The sequence below is a fragment of the Otolemur garnettii genome, unplaced genomic scaffold, assembly GCF_000181295.1.
Source record: "Otolemur garnettii isolate 467f Iridium unplaced genomic scaffold, OtoGar3 scaffold00077, whole genome shotgun sequence".
Lineage (NCBI taxonomy): Eukaryota > Metazoa > Chordata > Mammalia > Primates > Galagidae > Otolemur > Otolemur garnettii.
Window position 1 is genome coordinate 2,013,395 of NW_003852472.1, and position 22,330 is coordinate 2,035,724.

At 43.7% G+C, this 22,330-nt stretch overlaps 1 protein-coding gene across 2 annotated transcripts in view; it reads left to right on the forward strand.

The window, feature by feature from the left end:
- LOC100941993 (huntingtin-interacting protein 1) overlaps positions 1 to 22,330 on the forward strand; it is a 53,177-nt gene that overhangs the window by 7,094 nt on the left and 23,753 nt on the right. For both annotated transcript variants that reach the window (XM_023515745.1, XM_023515744.1), the window contains exons 3-7: positions 7,169 to 7,249; positions 13,931 to 14,007; positions 14,462 to 14,523; positions 19,354 to 19,494; positions 22,175 to 22,232. In XM_023515745.1, the coding sequence (XP_023371513.1) occupies positions 7,169 to 7,249; positions 13,931 to 14,007; positions 14,462 to 14,523; positions 19,354 to 19,494; positions 22,175 to 22,232 (419 nt within the window). The remainder of the gene's footprint in view (positions 1 to 7,168; positions 7,250 to 13,930; positions 14,008 to 14,461; positions 14,524 to 19,353; positions 19,495 to 22,174; positions 22,233 to 22,330) is intronic.

Below are 22,330 nucleotides of genomic sequence, written 5' to 3' on the forward strand. Positions count from 1 at the left end.
ATCTGTTTAGTGTTCTTTACAGTTTCTTATGTCCTCCATATACCTTGAGACAATCTCTTTATTTCTTAGATATATTAAACATAGTCATTTGATATATTGCCTTTTATAATTCCATTATCAAAAATCCTTAGAGATCTGTTTCTGTCATCTGTCACTTCTGTTGAATTTTGTTCATGCTATATAGTTTCTTTTTGTGCTTAGTTATTTTTTACTGTAAGTTGCTCATTTTCCATGGAATTTTACTTTGGGGAATTCTTTGAAGCCTAATAAAGGCAGGTTCCTCCAGAGAGAATTGGCATTTGCTTCCATTGAGATCACTCTAAATTAAACAGTTGAAGGTTTTGTGAATTCTGGGCAGATCCCTTGGGGATTGGCTCATGGGTCTAATTCTCAGTAGCAGTTTTTCCCTCTCTCTAATCATAGCAGTAGTTTGAGACTGTAGACTTTATTCACAGTCCTCAGGTTCTTCCTCCATGCAAGAGTGCCAGTGTGTGTGTTACTTATATATATACCTTTACTTCTCTGCGCCAGTGGGGCAGTCTTTTGGCTCTTCCATGAGACTCCTCAACTTCAGCGAGCCAGAATCCTGTCTCCATGGGACTATTGAGGCCTAGAAAATCAAACCACAATTCACCTGATATGGCACAGCTCACCCCATAATTCCAATTAACCTGAGTATCTGCATTTATTCAGTTCATGGTCTAAAGATTTTTAACTCTCTCGCTAACCTATTAATGCCTTCAAAAAGAAGTTTTAATATTTTACTCAGTATTTTTAGTAGTTTTCAGTGGGAAGATCAATCCAGGTATCTAGCCTGCCTTGTTACCCAACATGGAACTCCTTTAGGTCTTTCTTCCTGTGTAGTTCTGTCTCTTACCTTTGCGTAAGCATTTCTGGAAGTTAGGACCATCTTTTGCTTTTTGATCCTAGTACATTTTTATGTTAAGTATAGTTAGTAATATTTTTTCTCCTTTTTCTTTTTCTGTAAGTATTATAGAAAAATTAATAAAATATTTTTGTTCATAGAAAATTAAAGCCTTAAGAGCATACTGCCATGTCTGGCATTGATTCTTCACCTCCTTTTGGTGCCCTTTCAGGCATGTTCAATGTGGTTCCTTTTTTCTACTCTAGAAAATATAGATGCACTTAAAAGAAAATATGGAAGTCAGAACTCATGTGGGAGCCACAGTTGTTCAGTTTAAGGGTTCTTTATGCTCCCATTTCCCTCCTTTTTTGTGAATAGCTGGGAGTTGCCAACATCTCTCTGCTAATTTTCCTTCTTCCCAGGCACCCAGGATAGCAGGAGGCCTGGATGCATGAGCAGGCACCATAGGAAGGCATCTTCTGCCACCAGTTAGGATTGGTCCCATTTCAGATCCCCACCTTTTATAGTCTAGATGCCTTTAGTCTGTTGGAATCCATCTGGAGGTGTGTTCTCTATACTGTGCTTAGAGAAATGTAAGGAAACAGACCATAGCCAGACTGTGATTGCTAAGGGTAGAAGAGTTACAATTCTTTTATATATGTTTTTTAATTTATTTTTTTATTTTTATTATTTGAGATTCATTGAGGGTACAAAGAATTAGGTTACCCTGATTGTGTTTGTTAGATAAAGTCCCTCTTATTATTGTGTCCTGCCCCCAAGAGGTGTGCCATACGCTGTGACCCCCCCCATCCCCCTTCTCTCCACTTGCTCATTCACCTACCCTCCTCCTTATATTAGCTCATTTCCTGCCTTCATATTAGTATTGAGTACATTGGATTCTTGCTTCTCCATTCTTGTAATGCTTTACTAAGAAAAATGTGTCTCCACCTATATCCAGGTTAATACAAAAGATGTAAAATCTCTGTCATTTTTGGTGGCTGAATAGTATTCCATGGTATACATATACCACAGCTTGTTAATCCATTCCTGAGTTGGTGGGATTTAGGCTGTTTACATATTTTGGCGATTGTAAATTGAACTGTGATAGTGCAAATGTCCTTATGATAAAAGGATTTTTTTTCTTCTGGGTAGAAGAAATACCTATTTCTCTTACTAGGTAATACCCATTACCTAGTAATGGGATTACAGAATCAAATGGGAGGTCTAATTTGAGTTCTTTTAGGATTCTCCATACTTTCTTCCAAAAACGTATCAGTTTGCAGTCCCACCATAGTGTAAAAGTGTTCCTGTTTCTCCATATCCATGCTAGCATCTGCAGTTTTGAGACTTTGTGATTTGGTCCATTCTCACAGGAGTTATGTATATATATATCTCAGGATAGTTTTGGTTTGCATTTCTGTGATGGTTAGGGACAATGAGCATTTTTTTCATGTTTGTTAGGCAGTCGTCTGTCTTCTTTAGAGAAGGTTCTCTTCATGTCTCTTGCCCAGTGATATATGGGATTGTTAGGTCTTTTTTTTGTTGATTAATTTGAGTTCTGTATAGATCCTAATTAGCAAGCTTTGTCCAGTTCATAATATGCAAATATCTTTTCCCATTCTGAAGGTTGTCTATTTGCTTTGGTTGTTGTTTCCTTAGCTGTACAGAAGCTTTTCAATTTAATTAAGGCCCATTTGTTTATTTTTGTTGTTGCAATTCTTTATAAAATCTCTCTCTAGGCCAATATCTTCAAGTGTTTTCCCCACACTTTCTTTGAGGATTTTTATTGTTTCATGCCATAGATTTAAATCTTTTCTCCATCTTGAATCAATTTTTGTAAGAGGTGAGAGGTGTGGGTCCAGTTTCAGTCTTTTCCATGTGGTTTTCAGTTCTCCCAGTACCATTTATTGAATAGGGAGTCTTTACCCCAGTGTATATTCTTGTTGGTTTATCAAAGATAAGGTGGCTATAAGATGTTAGTTTTATCTCATGGGTTTCTATTTGGTTCCAAATGTCAGTGTCTCTGTTTTTGTGCCAATACCATCCTGTTTTCACCGTGGCCTTATAGCCAAAAGTCTGGTAGGGTGATACCCCAGCTTTGTTTTTATTACTAAGAATTGCCTTGGCTATATGGGGTTTCTTCTGGTTCCATACAAAATGAAGAATTATTTTTTCCAATTCTTGAAAGTATGATGATGGAAATTAATGGGGATAGCATTGAATCTGTATTGCTTTGGGTAGTATAGACATTTTCACAATTTGATTCTTCCCAGCCATGAACATGGTATGTTTTTCCATTTGTTAATATCTTCTGCTATTTCTTTTCTTAGGGTTTCGTAGTTTTATTTGTAGAGGTCCTTCACTTCTTTTGTTATGTATGTTCCTAGGCATTTCATGTTTTTTTTTTTTTTTTTGAAGCTGCTGTGAAGGGAATTGTGTCTTTGATTAGTTTCTCATCTTTGAAATTGCTGCTGTGAAGGGAATTGTGTCTTTGATTAGTTTCTCATCTTTGATTAGTCTCTCATCATTGATTTGTGCACATTGATTTTGTATCCTGAGTCATTGCTGTATTTTTTGATCAATTCCAGGAATCTTAAGGTTGGATCTTTGGGGTTCTCTGAATAAAAGATCATATCATTGGCAAAGAGTGAGAGTTTGACCTCCTCTGCTCTCATTTAAATGCCCTTTATTTCCTTCTCTTGCCTGATTGTATTAGCTAGAAATTCTAGCACTATGTTAAATAGTAGTGGTAAAAGAGGACAACGTTGTCTGGTTCCAGTTCTAAGTGGAAAAGCTTTCACTTTTACTCCGTTTGGTATATAATATTAGCTATGGATTTATCATAGATGGCTTCAATCAGATTAAGAAATGTGCCACCTATGCCTATATTCTTAAGTGTTCTGATTAAAAAAGGATGCTGAGGCTCAGTGCCCATAGCACAGTGGTTACTGCGCTGGCCACATACACCAAGGCTGGTGATTTCAAAACCAGTCCAGGCCAGCTAAACAACAATGACAACTGCAACAAGAAAAATAGCTGGGCATTGTGGTGAGTCCCTATAGTCCCAGTTAGTTGGGAGGCTGAAGCAAAAGAATCCCTTAACAAAGAGTTTGAGGTTTCTGTGAGCTATGACACCATGGCAGTCTACCAAGGGCAACATAGTGAGACTCTGTCTCAAAAGAAAAAAAAAGGTAGAAAAGGATGCTGAATTTTATTGAATGCTTTTTCTGCATCTATTGAGAGGATCATATGGTCTTTGTTTTTGCTTCTGTTGATGTGGTGAATTACATTTATGGACTTGGGTAGGTTAAACCAGCCTTGCATCTCTGGGCTGAAACCTACTTGATCATGATGAGTGATTTTTTTAATGTGTAGCTATAATCTATGGCTAATGTGTATTAAGAATTTTTGCATCTATATTCATTAGTGAAATTGGTCTGAAACTCTCCTTGTCAGTTGGGTCTTTTCTTGATTTTGGTATCAGGGTGATGTTTGCTTCATAGAACATGTTGGAGAAGATTCCTTCCCTCTCAGTTTTTTGGAATAATTTTTGCAGTATGAGTATAAGCTCTTTGAAGGTTTGATAGAATTCTGGTGTGAAGCCATCTGGATCACAGCATTTTTTTTGTTGGAAAATGTTTTATTGTTTCTTCAATCTCAGTTCTTGAAATAAGTCTGTTCAAGAGATCTATTTCTTATTAAGTCTAGGGAGAGGGTATGATTCCAGGTATTGATCCATTTCCTCCACATTGTCAAATTTCTGGTTATAGAGTTTCTTATAGTACTCAGAGATGATCTTGTATCTCTGTGGCATCTGTTGTTATTTCCCCTTTATCATTTCTGATTGAGGTTATTAGAGATTTTACTTTTTTGTTTCTAGTTAATCTGGCCAAAGGTTTATCAATTTTGTTTTTTCAAAAAAACCTTTTTGTTTCATTAATTTTCTGAATGATGCTTTTGTTTTCAATTTCATTAACTCTGATTTAATTTTGGTTATTTCTTTTCTTCTGCTGGGTTTGGGATTAAATTGTTCTTCTTTTTCCAGTTTCATAATATGGTTCATGAGTTTGTTGATGCACTCTCTTTCTGTTTTTTGAATATAAGTATCTGATGTGATAAATTTCCCTCTTAAGACTGCTTTTGTTGTATCCCACAGATTTTGGTAACTTGCATATTCATTGTTGCTATGTTTGAGGAATTTAACAATTTCCTCTTTTATCTATTTCTGAACCTAGCTATCATTCAGCATAAGGTTGTTTAATTTCCAAGTCTTTGTGTAGGGATAAATGTTTTTGTTGGAGTATAGTTCTACCTTTATTGCCTCGTGGTCTTAGAAGATACAAGGTATAATTTCTATTCTTTTAATTTTTCTGAGGTTTGATTTGTATCCTAAGATGTGGTCAATTTTGGTGTACGGACCATAGGCTGACAAGAAAAATGTATATTCTTTAGCTTTGGGATAGTGTGTTCTATATATGTCTATTAATCTGTTTGTTCTAAGGTCACATTTAAGTTCTTTGTATCTTTGTTTATTTTCTGTTTAGAGGATCTGTCCAGTTCTGTCAAAGGGGTTTAAGTCTCTAACTGTTATGTTGTTATGGGATATCATATTGCTCAGACCCATCAAGTCTGTTTCATAAAATCTAGGAGCATTTAAGTTGGGTGCATAAATATTTAAAATTGAAATGTCTTCTTGTTGTATTAATCCTTTGACCAACATAAAGTGTCCATCTTAGTCTTTCTTAACTTTAGTTGCTTTAAATGCATTTGTATCTGAAAATAAGATTATAACCCCTCCTTTCTTCTGATTTTCAATTTGCTTGAAAAATACTGTTTTCCATCCCCTAACCCTGAGTCTTGATTTGTCCTTCAAGGCTAGGTGCATCTCCTGAAGACAGCAGCATATCGATGGCTTGTGCTTTTTTCTCCAAACAGCCATCCTGTGCCTCTTCAGGGGTGAATTCAGTCCATTGACATTTATTGAGTGAATTGATAAGTGTGGTGGACTTTAGAGACTGGTGTGTAGTTTTATCCTTTGTGCCATTATGGAAGCTAAGTTTTGACCTTTGGCTTCTGGGTGTTTACTTTGCTGGTGGTCCATTGTTATGGTTTGAGAATAGGAGACTTTGAATTCTTAAATAAGAAGGCTTGTTCAAAATTTATTCTTGAGCTCAGTGGCTCATGCCTATAATCCTAATACTCTGGGAGGCCAAGGCAGGTGGATTGCTTGAGCTCAGGAGTTTGAGACCCTGTCTCTACTAAAATTAGAAAATTCAGCTGAGCATTGTTGCCCAGGCTTGTAGTTCTAGCCACAGGAGAGGCTGAGGCAAGAGGATTGCTCAAGCCTGAGAGTTTGAGGTTGTTATGAGTTATGATTCCACAGCACTCTACCCAGGGTGACAGAGTAAAACTCTTATCTCAAAAAAAATTTTTTTTTAAATTTTTATCCTAAGGGATTCCTTTTGTACACAAGGAATTCCTTTTGTCCTTTTACAGCACATTTGTACACAAGAATGCTGTAAAAATGTTCATGGAGCCATAGTTTATGAGAGCAAAAATTTCCACTAATTTGGATTTATTTAGTCAGTTTAATAAATTATAATAATATTAATAGCTACATGTGACAGTCACTAAAAATTATGATATAGAAGAAAGTTTAAGAAGATGGGAACAATTGTAATATATTAAGTAAAAAAAGGAGATTGATTCTGTTTTATATTTAAGAATAAAGGTAGAACACTGAGGAATTTTAGGAGAGTGAAACTATTCTGGATGCTATTGTAATGGTGGATGCATATCCTTATACATTTGTCAAAACCTACACAGATTGTCTAACACCAAGAGTGAATCCTACTATAAACTTAAGACTGTGTAATAATGACACGTCAATGTCAGTTCACTGATTGTAACAAATGTACCACTCTGGGGGGTGGATATTGATAGTCAAGGAAGTTGTTTGTGTTGGGAGGTAGGTGGTAATGGTATTCTCTCTACATTCTGCTCAGTTTTACTATAAACCTAAAATTGCTCTTAAAATAATTTATTTAAACTGAAAAAATAAAATTAAATGAAAGAAAGGGACGGTTATACCCCTAAATTGTTAGCCATCATTACATCTGGTGATTATGTCAAGGGTGATTTGTTCGTATGTGTGCTTTTTTATATTTTCCAATTTTTTTTAAATGGACATTTGTTATGTTCATACTCAGAAAAAGATTCTTTACTGAAGAGGTCCCAGCTGCAGGTCTGTGAACCCACACATTCTTAATGTTGATGCTCTGTTTTCTTTCCTTTTCCTGAAAGGGGCACCTGAGTGAGGGGTACGGCCAGCTTTGCAGCATCTACCTCAAACTGCTGAGAACGAAGATGGAGTACCACACCAAAGTGAGTCTTGGTGGGCGATTCTGTTGCCACCTCTGCTCCCACCCGAAGCCACACCTAAGCCATACCTCTCTGGACAGTCTTAGGGGTCTTCCAGGTAACAGACAGCCTGGGTTCTCAGGGAGTATGTGAAGCATATTCCAGCTGTGTAGGGGGTTAAACGGAAGTCAGGCCTTGAGGGTGTGGCATGGCTTGGGATTTTGGCCTGTGTCTCCTGCACCTTTTGGTCCCCCTTTTACATCTAGAAAGAGGAACTATATCTACTAAATTGCCTTATAATGTTATGGAAGCACTGATTTTACTATTAATATAAATAATTCCTGCAATTTCTATATATGAATTTCCACATAGAACCTTCTTTTAATCAATATATAACTTTGGTCAGTATGTATTTCTCCCACACTTAATCCATATAAAACTGTGTGCTCAGTACTAACAGGGATGTAAAAATGGGCTGGGCTTGGTGGTTCACATCTGTATTCCCAGTGCTTTGACACACAGGTGGCAGGATTGCTTGAGATCAAGAGTTCAAAACCAGCCTGGGCAAAATAGTGAGACCCTCTCTCTACAAAAAATAAAATAGGGCGATGCCTGTGACTCAGTGTGTAGGGCACCAGCCCCATATACTGAGGATGGCAGGTTCGAACCTAGCACTAGCCAAACTGCAACAACAAAAAAAATAGCTGGGCATTGTGGTGGGTGCCTGCAGTCCTAGCTACTCAGGAGGCTGAGGGAAGAGAATCGCCTAAGCCCAGGAGTTGGAGGTTACTGTGAGCTGTGACACCACAGCACCCTACCAACGGCAACAAAGTGAAACTCTGTCTCAAAAAAAATAATAAATAGGCTTGGCGCCTGTGGCTCAAGTGGCTAGGGCGCCAGCCACATACACCTAAGGTGGCGGGTTCGTATCCCCAGCCCAGGCCCACCAAACAACAATGATGGCTGCAACAAAAAAATGGCCAGGCGTTGTGGCGGGCGCCTGTAGTCCCAGCTACTTGGGAGGCTGAGGCAGGAGACTCGCTTGAGCCCAGGAGTTGGAGGTTGCTGTGAGCGTGATGCCATGGCACTCTACCTAGGGGGATAGCTGAGGCTCCATCTCAAAAAATAAATAAATAAATAAATAAATAAATAAATAAATAAATAAAATAATTAGCTGGGAGTGGGCTCAGGCATAGTGGCTCATGCCTGTAATCCTAATCACTGAGAGGTTGAGGCAGGAGGATCACTTAAGCTTAGCAATTCCAGACCAACCTGGTCCCCATCTCTACTAAAAATAGAAAGCTTAGCCAGGCATTCTGGTGGGCACCTTTAGTTTCAGCTACTCCAGAGACTGAAGTAGAAAATACTGGAACCCAGAAGTTCAAGGCTGCAGTGAGCTATGATACTACTACTTTACTCCAGCTTGGGCAACACAGCAATACTCTGTCGTTATTAAAAAAAAAAAAAAAGAAGTAAAAGTTGTCTGCATTGGAAAAGTTGACAGATTTGTAGGGTAAGAGTGTGCATGTACACGCTCTCAGTAGCCCTGTGCACAGCAGTTATCTGTGCCTGTGGAGAGGTGCCAAGGATGTTCTGAAGTGATGAAGGGTCATGAAGTCAGGAAGGGTAAAGTGAAAGTGGACTTTAAGGCATGGATATGGTGTAGATAGGTGGGTAGGGAGGAAAAAGGATGCTCTAGGTAGGTAGGAGAGAAAACAACTTGGGTTACAGAGCTGCCAGTAGAAATGGGGCAGGGAAGAGACTGAAAAAGTAGCACAATGTAGTATCTTTATCTCTGTTATCTTTTATGTACTTGAAGGATAGCTTGGATTCTTTGATACACTATTAAATCTTTTATGGACATAATTTGATATTTACAACAACCATACAAAAAGGTAGAGTTATTCAGTATATTTAGGAAAATGAAATTTGGACATTTCCCTTGCCCAAGTCTCATAGAAAGTGGAGGATTTGAACCCAAGTCTGCTTGGTGCTGATGCTGTGCTATGTCCAGTGGCTGTTCTTACTTCCTCGGTGTGTCCTTGAGTGCCTGTCATGGGCCAAGGTGGGGTTTGGTTCTGAAACAGAAAGATAAATCAACTTTGTCCTTGCCTTTGGGAGACAGGAGAGAGGTAGCAGAAGAAGAGAAGATAAATGTGAGCAAGGCTACAATTAGGAGAAGCAGAGGTGGCACAGAGAATTTAAGGGCATCTAACCCAGACTGGAGTCCAGATGAAGACCGTCGTGCTTGGCCATTACAGACACCGGAGGCATGGAGTGACACTTGAGCTCAATCTGAGTGCCTTCTGATTGTCTCGGCTGCATAACCTGTCCCTCAAAACTTGAGTGGCTTAACCCAGCCCCTTTTTTTTTTTTTTTTTGGGCAGTTCTTTGGCCGGGGCTGGACTTGAACCCACCACCACCAGATATGGGGCCGGCACCCTACTCCTTGAGCTACAGGCACTGCCAACACGGCCACTTTTATTAGCTCTCACACATTCTGCTGGTCAGGAGTTCTGCAAAGACTTGGGTGGGCACTTCTGGCTGGAGGGCTCTTACATGGTTGCAGTCAGATGCTGGCTAGAGCTGGAACTGTGGGGACTGCAGCAGAGCAGCTGGGGCTGGCCTAGTAGGCAGTGGGAAGAGAGGAGGTGGCCACATGATGAAGGGCAAGAGGGCAGCTCAGGCAAAGGCACACCTAAGGGTACGAGGCCAGGAGAGTTTATGATCTTGTGGAACTAGTGATAGATCCACGTTAGTGCAAGACTCGAGCTAAGTGAAGAGTGGTAGATGTGAGACTATCCCAGTCACAGAGGCCTCAGCACCTATCTGGGCAATACCTTCTGTAGAGTGGGACTCTTCTGAACCTTATAGGGATCAGACCATCAGGCAGCAAGATGGCCCACGCTGCATCTCAGGTTGCTCTTCCTGGGGATGTGGAGGGAGGAGAGGCTTGAGAGATCTGGGCTGCCAATATGGACAATGATGAGAGCCAGAATTAGGACAGTTATCCTCAGGACAGACAGAAGGCTGGGTACCACCTGGAGATTGGCAGGAAAGGGAGAGGGAGCATTAACCAGAGGGGCCACAGTGCCAGTGAGAAATACCTGGGTGACAAGAAGAAGGACATGAGCAGAGAGAAGCAGAGGCTGACAATCAAGATGCCTGGGACTGGTGGGCTCCAAGAGGATGGAGAACAGGTGTCTTCCCAGCACCTAGCCCAGAACAGGTGCTCAATGAAGATTTATCAAATGAATGTGATAATGAACCAGAACCTGGATGGGATCTAACAGCATAGGAGGGACTGGTCCTGAGTGAAGAAAGAGGCTCCAGAGGAAAGGAAGCACAGTAGATCTGTGCAGAGTTGGAAGGGTTATAGGAGATAGGATGCTGAGGCCACCACCGTGTGAAGATGGAAGGTTGTGCGCTGAGGGTGATTGGCGTGGGAATTGGATAACAAGTTTGAAAGTAAAAGTCATCCAGGAAAGGGTAGCTGGTCAGGGACAGTGGCAGGACTGTTAAGGGCACTATTATGGACTGAATGTTTGTTACCCCACCGCCAATTTACATGTTGAAATCCAAACCCCCAATGTGATGGGATTGGAGCCTTTAGGAGGTCATAGGTCATGAGGGTAGATCCTCATGAATGAGATTAGTGCCCCAGTAAGAAGGGGTAAGAGAGAGCTTGCTGCTTCTCCCTTTCTACCATGTGAGGGACATGACCAGGAACTGAATATGCCAGCACCATGATCTTGGGCTTCTCAGCCCCCAAGACTATGAGACATCAGTGCCTGGGGTTTAAGCTGCCAAGTCTGTGGTATTTTGTAATAGCAACTTGAGCTGACTGGGACAGACACTAAGGCCAAAGGGCATGAGCAGAGAGTGACACCAGCTGTGAGTCCTCTGGGGATGTTTGGCAGCTGACCCTGAATACAGAGTATGTGACAGGGACCCAGGCTCTTCAGGTCTTCATAGCAGGATGGTGGAAAGAAGGGCAGGGGTGGGAGGTGGGACTGAGCCAGAAGTCCAGACTGAGCCAAGAAGTGAATGTGGACAGAGAGATTAGAGAGTGGGCTTAGGAAGGGACTGGCTGTCTCTGGGATAGTGGAGCATGAGCAGTGGGTAGACATGAGGGCAGGAGAGGACTGGAACAGCAGAGTCCTGGAGGTTGTAGCCAGAGAGTGGATGCTGGAATGGAGGACACTGTACAGGACAGTTCTACGTGGTGGCAGGGTCCAGGATGGGCACACATAGCCGGGGGTAGAGTTAGAGGCCAGGGTGCTGAAATTGAGGAGGTCAGAGGTTATAATCCCAGAGTATTGGTCCTGGAGCTGGGGCAGAGGAAAACTTTGGTACAAGTGCCAGGGACTTGGGTGAATGCCAGGAAGTGACCAGGAGATGGCACGTCCCAGGGATGAGGAGACAGAAAGGGGGGGGATAATTGAATTTAATGAGCCTACAAACAAGAGCCATTTTCACATGGAGAAACAGCTGGACCTGATAGAGTGCAGACCACACTTTGCAGCCCATGGTAAACGGGGCTGTGGAAAACCTTGAAGTGGAACGCCCTTCACTACATTGTCCTTTTGGGACAGGTGAGAGATTGAGGCTACAGGCTTCCCTGAAATTCTGAGGGAGCAGTGGGGTGGGAGATAGAGCTCACAAGACACCATGAGGACAGTAGTGAAGGAAAGGCAGGGACAGGCTGGTGAGTGGAGACCCCTGTGTTTGGCCACTACAGATGGCAGAGGCGTGGAGATGCCATGTGGAACTCTGGAATCCTGGATCCAAGTCCACCAGCCTCAGAGGCCTTGGCACCTTGGAGCACAGGAGCCAAGTCTGCAGTGGGCATTTCCTAGCAGGGAGTGGCATGTTACCACAGCCCCAAGACCTGGGGAAGTTGGGGGTCAGGATCATGAACCCTGAGCTCTAGCTCTGCTCTTCCCTTTGACCCTGACCTCCCTGCCCCTTGGCAGCCCCCAGCATGGAGCTGCAGGACACAAAGGTAAAAGGCATCCATGTGTTGAAGGTGTGAGGAAAGGTGGGGCAGGGGGGTGGTGCTGGCACAGAGGCAAATCATCAAAAGAGTTCAAGAGTTTAAGGTTAAGCAGAATTTAGATGCCATCGTTATCTTTTGTGTGCCTGGCATAAGCAGGTGAGTCCGTGGCTGAAATTGCTTGGAGTAGTTGTGGAAAGGTCACCATGCTAGACAGTGTCCAACCTATAGAAACTTTCAAGTCTTCGTAGGAACCTATGTTAAGCTCTTCTGAGGAAAATAAGCTCACAGGTCAGTTGCTGGCCTCGCTGAGAGAAGTGCCTGAGTGAGCTCTACCCTCTGCTCATCTCCACCTCCAGGCATCTCTCTGTGTTGTATCCATTACTGTAGAAGAATTTCCTCCTGCACCTGGAAGCAGCATGTTTTCAAGTTCAACTTCAGCTTCTTAACTATATTACCTTTAACCAAATCACAGTTTCCTCAATTCTAAAATGGAATTAATTATTTCTGCCTCACGGACTGTTGTGAGGATTAAACAAGTCCATAAGGCCTCTTGCAGGGTGCTGGGCAGGTGTCCCCTGCCTCTCATGCCTCCCCTGCTGTGGTCCCCAGGATGCTCAGAGGCTCCCAGCACTACCAAGCTTCATGGTCCCAGCTCTCTACTTTCCCACCCATTTAGAGTCACAGAGAGGGCACATTAAAACACAGCTCACTGGGCCCATATCCAGAGTTTTAAATTCAATAGGTATGGGGTGAGGCCCTAGAATTTGCATTTCTACCAAGTAAGTCCCCATGTGATGCCAATGCGGCTGGTCCAAGGCCTGTACCTGCAGAACCACTGCTGGAGATTTGAGGTGAGATAGAACAAAAATGGTAGATACCCACCCCCCAGCTTTTTTACCTCAGGGTTTCCATCTTCGGAACCTAAAGTACTCACTCTGGGATTTGGAAGACCCCTGATGGAATGGCCACCCGTCTTTCTGGGGCTCCTTTCCTTTGCCAGAGGGACAGACCACACAGATGTAGAGGTAGTAATGTAGGTACTTGGCAATGGTCGATAATATGAAACAACTTCTCTTGACTTTAGAGTGCACTATGTAAATTGTTCCCACCAGCAAGTTTCTTTTACTACGTATACTCTTCAAAAGCTAATGTGAGAATGGGTTTGTCTCCACTGGACTTCTAGCAGCAGCTTCAAGAAGTTTCAAAGGACAGTAGGAAGTCTGAGTAGGGTTCAGAATGGACCAGGGCTAAATTATCCCACTGCCTCACATATCATGGGTGACTAAGACAGTGGTTCTCAGCCCATGGGTTGCAACTCCTTTTTAACAATGAAAGTACCTTGCAGCATTAAGATCGAGAACCACTGGACTAAGAGGTGATCACTGTCACATGTTGAGCCTAGTGCACTGTAGGAAAGCATCTTTAGAAGAATGATGCAGATTCTAAGGGAGGAGCCCTCTCCTGGCTCTGAGGGGTGGGATGGAGCCTTTACCTTTGAAAACAGGTAGTAGGTATTCTTTGCTGTGACCGAATCAAGGGATGTAAGGACTGTGAAGTGACGCTGTCTCCCTAGGAAGAGTTAGGCACCCACAGGAGAATAAGCTGCACAGTCTGACCTGCAGCTGCCCAAGCTCAATGTCCCAGGGGTCTGCTTGGTAGAGAGCTCGTAATGTGCCCTGTTCTGACTTCCTCTACCTCCCTTCCAGAATCCCAGGTTCCCAGGCAACCTACAGATGAGTGATCGACAGCTGGATGAGGCAGGAGAAAGTGATGTTAACAACTTGTAAGTGGCTGCCCTCATGCTCTGGGCCCAGTGGGGAAGAAAGCTTTTGTAGATGCCGTCACTTCTTATTAGAGTCATAGAGGGCCCAATAGCAGGGGTGGTGGCAAGGGTGGGGACTGAAGTCCCTGGGTGGGTTTACTTCTCTGCCTCGCCCTCCCCCCCACCAGCCTAACAATGGTACCTGTCCTCTCCCTTTGCCACTGTCACCATTGACTCTGCCTTGCTGGATCTTCAGCTGTCCTTAATACCCACTTGGTGGGGTCTGAGACTTGGAGCTGGGGTGTGTGTGCGCATGTACTTGTGTGTATGTATGTGTGCATACATGTACATAAATGTACATGTGCATTTCTGCATGCATTGGGACTGAAAGTAGCAGTGCAGAACTTGGGGAAGGGGTAAGTAACAGACTGACCTCAAGCTGTGGAATGTAACCTATCTTTCCTCTTGGGTCCAGTTTCCAGTTAACAGTAGAGATGTTTGACTACCTGGAGTGTGAACTAAACCTCTTCCAAACTGGTGAGTTTACTCCCTCTCATCTGACTCAGGCTCTCAGGGAGTCTCAGCCTTGTGCCCTGATGGGACCTGTAGGCCTTAACCTCCTTTCTCCACACATTGTGCAGTGCAAGGGACAGGAAAATGGAGATGTTCACACCTCCTCTCTGCTCTCTCCATTCCTCATGCAGGGAGAGCCCAAAGCTCCCAGGTATTCTCCAAAACAGTTGTTTCATATCTGAGCAGAAAGACCATACTACCCCTCCCTGCTGGTCTCCCTCCAGAAGCCCAGGCCTCTAGGAGCCCAAAGACAAGTCATACCATTTTTTTTCCCCCTTAGGGCAAGCATGAAATGGGTGACCTCTGAACCAGGAGATAGGCCTGATCTAAGTCATACCCCTTTGACAGCCATGGGACTGCAGCCATAGTCCTGACCAGCCCTTTGGCCTAATCCTGCCTGTTATTCAGCACAGGGTGGCTTCAGGGGCATGATTTCTACTCAGAAGGAAGGACTTGTATCTGTTATCACATAGCAGCCATGGGAATAAGCTGGTGAAGTTGGGTTGTCACTCAAGTCTATGTGAGAAGCCCATGGAGTTCCACTTTGCTAGCAGGGGGCATTGGCCACACTTCCAGGCTCCCTTCTGCTGGGGGTCCTGTCCCAGTGCCTCCAGACCATAAGCTCCTGGTGCTTCCCAGAAAAGTCTTAGCTAGTCTCTTCTCTCTAGTGTCTCTCCTACCCATGCCTCCCTACAAGCTCCCTGCCTTTCTCTGGGGGACACAGGAGCAATGAGTATTCTAAGACTTAAGGCATCCCACAATAAGCATCCAGCTCTGAGAAGGGGTGGTTCACGCTGCACGTATTTACACAAGTTTGGCAGCAGGGACCACCCTTGGTATATGACTCCCTCACCCTAAATTGCAGCTTTCTCCATTATGTTCATCTGCAGCAAATGCTTATTGCTACTGGCCTATTCGTTTCCAGGATATTCTGTTTCAGGCTATACTAGGCCTATGACAGGGCAACAAATTTCTTAATACTTTTTTTTCAGATTAATGTAAGGGTACATACTGTTAGGTTACATACATAGTTATTACATTAATATTAGACTACATGTGTTATTTGTGTTTGTTAGGTAAAGTCCTAGTTGTAGTTGAGTCCTTCACCCAGGAAATGTGCTGTATACTCTTACATTGTGCCTGTTAGGTGAGAACTTACCAACTCCCCCTTTTCTCCCTTCTCTTTGTCTTGAATTTAATTGTGTTTTTCTCTTGTGTGGGTTCATTAACAGAATCTCACTCTGTTGCCCAGGCTGGAGTGCAATGATGTCGTTAAAGCTCACTGCAACCTCAAACTTGCAGGCTGAAGCAGTCTTTCTGTCTCAGCCTCTCAAGTAGCTGGGCCTAGAGGCATGCACCACCACACTCCACTAATTTTTCAACTTTTTGTGGAGACAGGGTCTTGCTTTATATCTAGGCTGGTCTAGAACTCCAGTCTCTTCCCACCATGGCCTTCCAAAGTTCTGGGATTACAGGCATGAGCCACTGCATCCTTAATATTTTGACCAATCAGTTGAGTATACGATGTGGTCAGACACAAGAAATAGTAGGAAACTGTTGTTTGTGGGAGAAGGAACGTACTCAGCTGCCTGGTCACCTATTTGAGCAGGGCCTTTTATAAAACTCAGTAGAGAAGCAGAAATAAAATATAATATAGTGTCTGCCCTCTCAGCCTAGCCAGGTTGAAGGAAGTGGTATAGATGCACTTTTTTGCATTAGAAACATTTGCATGAAAGTATATGAACAATTGTTGTGACTAACTTTCCATTATTTTCCTTAGGTGGAAAGGACTTAGGTGGATAATTCAGACTTCATGTGTATTTAGCTTTGGAATGCAGGCATGAGTGATATTCTTAGATTATCCTTATTGGGAAAGTGCAACCTAGAAGTTGCAACTCAGCTGATCCCAGCTGTCTCCCAACAGGTCTGGCCTCTTCTCAGAGCTGCTGCCTGCTTGGCAGAGGGGAACAAGTCAAATATTGGAAGCTTTGGGGCTGTCCTGCCAGCTCCTGATGGACAGGTAGACTGAGAGAGATGGTGACAACATCCAAAAGGGTATGAGAAAGCTGAGAGAATGAGTATGAGGTGCAGGTGCTCAGCTGAGTTGTCTTTTTGTCTTACACTTCATGAGCCCTAGCCCTGGTTTTTATGCATTGTTCCCTTACCATTATTACCACAAGATGCCTGTTCCCAAATGAGGAGCCATGACCTCATCTTTGAATTCCCTCTGTTCTAGCCCAGTGCCTGGTATATATGGCAAATGCTTAGCAATGAAAGAATGATTCTGGCCAGGCGCAGTGGCTCACACCTGGAATCTCAGCACTTTTTGGGAAAGCCAAGCCAGGAGGATCATTTGAGCCCAGGAGTTTGAGACCAGCTTGAGCAACATAGTGAGACCCAATCTCAACAAAAAATAGAAAAATTAGCCAGGTGTGGTGATGAGCACCTATAATCCCAGCTTCTTGGGAGCCTGAGCCAGGAGGATCTCTTGAGCTCAGGAGTTTGAGGTTGCAGTGAGCTGTGATGTATGATAATACCACTATATTCCAACCTGGGTGATATAGTGAAACCCTATCTCTTAAAAAAAGAAATGGAAGATAAAAAGAAAGAAAAAGTGCTGCCTTTGGAAAAACAACAATGAAGAGATAAGTGAATAGAATTCATTGAATGTTGACAGTTTCCAGCTTCAAGTCTGGGACTATTTGGGGTGAATTACTTTTAAAGTCTTCTGGAGCTAAGTTATCCCTGTTTAAGACCCAAGTTTTTGCAGAAACCCCTTTCGTGGTCAAATGCATTGATTCAGAATCCAGAATCCTCTGTCCCATATACACCCAACTACACAACATGCTCCAGGTGCCTACATTTGAGTACTACAAAAATCAAGAGAGCTGGTATGGAGTAAGTCCCTCCCATCTGAGTCCTAGTATGTGACCCTGTAGGATTCTGACCAGTACCCTTGAAAGGGTGCCAACACTGGTAAACTTAGCAAATTACCCTTAACGTTTATTTTGAGGACTTGGTTTTCAAAGAGTCTTCTCTAGGCCAGCAGCAGCAGCATTGCCTGAGAACTTGTTAGAAAAGCAAATTCATGGGTCTCAACGCAGACCTGCTGAATCAGAGTCTCTGGAGGTAGATGGAGCCTGGCACCTTGTGTTTTAACAAGCACTCCAGGTCTGCACTGCCCACAGGGTAGCCACTAGCCACAGGTGACTAGTTAAATTGATTACAATTAAATAACATCTAGAAGTCAGGTCCTCAGTTACAATAGCCATATTTCAGGTAGCCACATGTGGTTAGCATACTAGACAGTCCATATGGAAGGTCATTTCCATCAATACAGAGTTCTTTTGGGTGGCGCTGCTCTGGGTGATTCTTGTGCATGCTAAAGAAGAGCATCTGGAGCCCAGAGAGATTGAGCCGCTTGTCCTTGGTCACACAGATATAGGGTGACTGGGTGCCATGGGGCATTCCTGGAAGGCAGCAGGAGCTGGGCAGGCAGGGAGATGGAGTAGTCTGTGGTTTCTTCCCAGAGCCAAGCACAAGGAATCCTGTAGACTTGGGGACTGCTGCCTTGCAGTGACAGCTGCTTTTAATTTATGTCAAGAAGAAAAGCTGCCTTTTAATTAGAACAGTTTGGGATTTTTTTTTTTTTTTAGCTGCCAGACTAACCCAGTTACGATTAATGCAGTTGGGGAGGCAGGGCACACTCAGCCCTAGGCTTCCCTCATGGCAGTTCCGCTCACAGAGGGACCTCAGGGAGAGTCATTTCATTGCCTGTCGCAAATGGAGTCTCCAGAAGCAGCAAGCAGCTGATACAAGAAGGAAAATCAGCCCTGGTGGGTGATGTGAGCTCAGGGTCCATGGCCAGGCCTCCAGTTGTTTGGCGTTAGAAGGGGGTAGGGGTTAATACAGCAGAGCCTCCAGAGCAAGAAACCAAGGGAGAGTGGAGGGCAGTACTTCTTCTGTTGACTAGCTGCCCCAGGGACCTCCACTTTGCTCCTGACAGTGCATCCTGCTCCCTAGCCTAGCCCTTTATTTTGCCCCTGAAGGGCTTTCCTATTGTCCATCCTCCTCCTGGTGTCCCAGAACCCCTATAGCAAGCTACAAGGAATCCACACATTTTCTGATCAATGTCTGGCTACTGCTACCACCAGATCAGTGCTTCCAAAGGCCAGGGATGACCAGGAGGTCTGGATCAGCTGTCTCCGCAGCCCCTTTTAATCCAGAAATTCTGATTCCCCGTAAAACACAGGGCTCTCCTTTAATCAATAACCCAGCTCCTCATTCAGTAAGAAACTCTAAAAGATGATGTGTTTATTCTATTTCTGCCCAGATTGGCTACAAGTGGTCTAGGAAGCCCCTTGAAGACTAGAAGGAAGAGATTCTCCTCTGTTTACAGCTCCCCCAGTTTATGAGGAAAGCTCCATTTCTCTGGGCTGTTCCAGGGCCCCACACAAAGTAGAGCCTATCTAGTTCAAGGCTGGCAGAAGTGAAGGCACCTGATCTCTTGCCTTTCTTGGCCATGTGGGCTTTCCAATGGATTTTTTAACTCATCAGCAAAACCACTTGTTGCCTTTGTGACCTTCAAGTTACTCATGTTTTGTTTCTTTACCTATATAAGGGGAGCATCTTTACCTATCTCACAGAAGTGTTGTAAGGGTTATATGAATTAGATGAGATAATGTACACACAGAATAGGACTGTGGTGTATGTTCTACCCCTGCCTCTGCCCCTCTGAAGAGGTCACCTATAATTTCCTGGCCCCACACTCTTTCTCCCCTTTTTATTTCCTAGTATTCAACTCCTTAGACATGTCACGCTCCGTCTCAGTGACAACAGCTGGGCAATGCCGCCTAGCACCACTGATCCAAGTCATATTGGACTGCAGCCACCTCTATGACTACACTGTCAAGCTTCTCTTCAAACTCCACTCCTGTGAGTATGCCAGCCCAGATCATCTGTGAGATTTGAGCCAGAAGGACAGTCCCAGCCTGAGGATGTCTCGGGAGAAATACAGCCCCTCTCAGTGCCCTTGACTTCTTGTTTCTGCTCCAGAAGACCCTGGAGCTTCTGACCACTGTGAGAACAGAAGAACAGGGCCCAAGCTTCTGTGTGCCTCATAAAGCCTCTGGCTTGCAGTAGTTGTGTCCCAGGATGGTCCCCACTTACCTGCCTTTTGCTTGAGCACATCACCATTCATCAAATATGTTAAGTATTTTAGGAACTGCCAAATAACAGCAGACCTGGCCTAGAACCACAGGAGCCAAGGCAGGTGGTCTCCAAACCAATCATCAACATAATCCTTTTGTACAAATGGAATTTTACAGAGAGACATAAAACGTAAAACAGCTGCTCCTTACCTAGCTCCAGATCTCAGGGTGCCCTTAGCAGAGTATTTTGGAAACTACTGGTTTTGCAGGAGTTCTTACATTTTTTTGTGCTTCTTATTTAAAATGATTTGTGTAGGCCCTACTTCAATAAATTAGTAGGTCTTCTAGGGTTCATGATCTTCATATCCCCAGATAAATCTGATGTGAATGGTCCCTGGGCCATACTCCAGGGTGGTAGCCACCATGAAGGATATACACATGCAGGACTTGTGGATGATGGGTAACCAAAGAAAATCAAGACCCAAGTGGATACTTGCAAAATTTTACAGCACAAAGGGGACAAGGATGCCCTACACTTTTAGAAGTATAGGATAAGAGATACTCTGTAACTATGGTCATTGACAAGTAATGAATGTGTTTATTTAGACAGGACAAGGGAAGTAGCATACTGGTTAATCTAGGATGGTTTCATGGAAGGGGGATTGAAATTTACTGTTGAAGGATTAGAAAGACTTTGGAGCAAGTAGGTGCGCCTGGAAGGAGCAGAAAGGTAGACTAAGTCCCAAGAGAAGGGTGGCAGCTGCCTAGAAGTACTGAACACAGATGAACTCTGAATTGTTTCCAAGATGCTACAGAACACAGATGCCCAGGAGAATATCACCACTGTCTTCTTGCAAAGTGGAAAGCTAAGAGAAGAGGCAAGTAATTAAGTATTTAAGCGGACAGGTCTTCTTTAAAGACAGAGCATTCACAAGACCCACCTTTTTTTTTTTTTTGAGACAGAGCCTCAAGCTGTCCCCCTGGGTAGAGTGCCGTGGCATCACGCTCACAGCAACCTCCAACTCCTGGGCTCAAGCGAATCTCCTGCCTCAGCCTCCCAAGTAGCTAGGACTACAGGCGCCCGCCACAACGCCTGGCCATTTTTTTTGGTTGCAGCCATCATTGTTGTTTGGTGGGCCCGGGCTGGGATTTGAACCCGCCACCTTAGGTATATGTGGCTGGTGCCTCAGCTGCTTGAGCCACAAGACCCACCTTGATTGCCTCTGGTCAGGGAAGCTGTGACCGGTAGGAGAGACACTCTATACAGTATATACTTTACTAAATATAGACTTTTGTTTTAGAACTATAAGAAGTTACAAAGATAGTACAGAACATTCCCATATGCCCTTTACCCTCTATTATTAATATATTAGCATGATATGTTTGTCAAAACTAATAAACCAGCATTGATAACCTTATTATTAACTAAAGTCCATAATTCTTGTGGATTTCCACAGTTTTAACCTAATATCCTTTTCTGTCCCTAGTCTCATTCAGGACACCACATGACTCTCAGTTGTCATGTCATTCCTTAGGTTCCTCTTGACCACAAGCATTTCTCAGACATCCCTTGTTTTTGATGACCTTCATAGTTTTGACTGCTGGTCAGGTTTTTAGGTAGAATATCCCTCAATGTTTTTTTTTGATGTTTTTCTCCTGATTGGACTGAGGCTAAGGGTTCTTAGGAGAAAGAACAAGGAGGTAAAGTACCATGTCCACCCACTGTCCACTTTTGCCATTTTGAATGATCATGCTTTATATGTGTGCTCCCTGCTTATACCAAATGAATCACCCATTTAAAAAATAACTAGAATTTAAATTTAAATAATAAAGCAAAAACTTAAAAGATTGCTGAGTTGTGATCTGTAGCTGAAATTTGCAGACTCACACCATCTTGGAAGTGAAAGGACAGACTGTGTGTGGGAGGAGGCTGGCCCTATGAGGTGGCTGCTTAAACATCATCATAGAGCTGGCTGGTGACCAAGACAGGACTGGATCTAAATCCCTTGAGTCTTAGTCCTGTGTTCTTTGCCTAATGCCCAGCATCTTCTTGGGCAGACTATGCGCCTCTGTCCCAGGCTAACGTCAGTCCTGAGCCTCAGCGTAAAATACAGCAATGCTGAGCATACAGCACCTGGGAGAGAACCACAACTCCAGGGCCTGCTGCCTGGTCAGGTCACCACTGCGTCTGTGGTCGGGGACACAACTTCTACCCTTCTATGCCCAGAAACAAACTGAAATGGAAGGATTTGGGGATGAGGGATGATCATCCTTACAACCCTGCTGGAACTACTGGGCTACATTGGGTACCAACCAGTCATCAGGGCCACTCTAGGCCAGGAGTGGCTACTGGCAGGGCTGGCCATATGCTCCGGGATGGCTGGTCCCCTCCCTCCTGAGCCCTGCTGTGTCTTACCTGGCCTCTGATCCTCCTCCCCATTCACAGTCTTTCCAATTTCTTCCAGGCCTCCCAGCTGACACTTTGCAAGGCCACCGGGACCGCTTCATGGAGCAGTTCACAAAGTAAGTGGTTGGCATGGAGAGATGAAGGCAGACCAAAGAGTGCCATAAAATTGGTGAAGCCATGCAAGGACCCCTTGTTTTAAAATATTTGAGGGGTG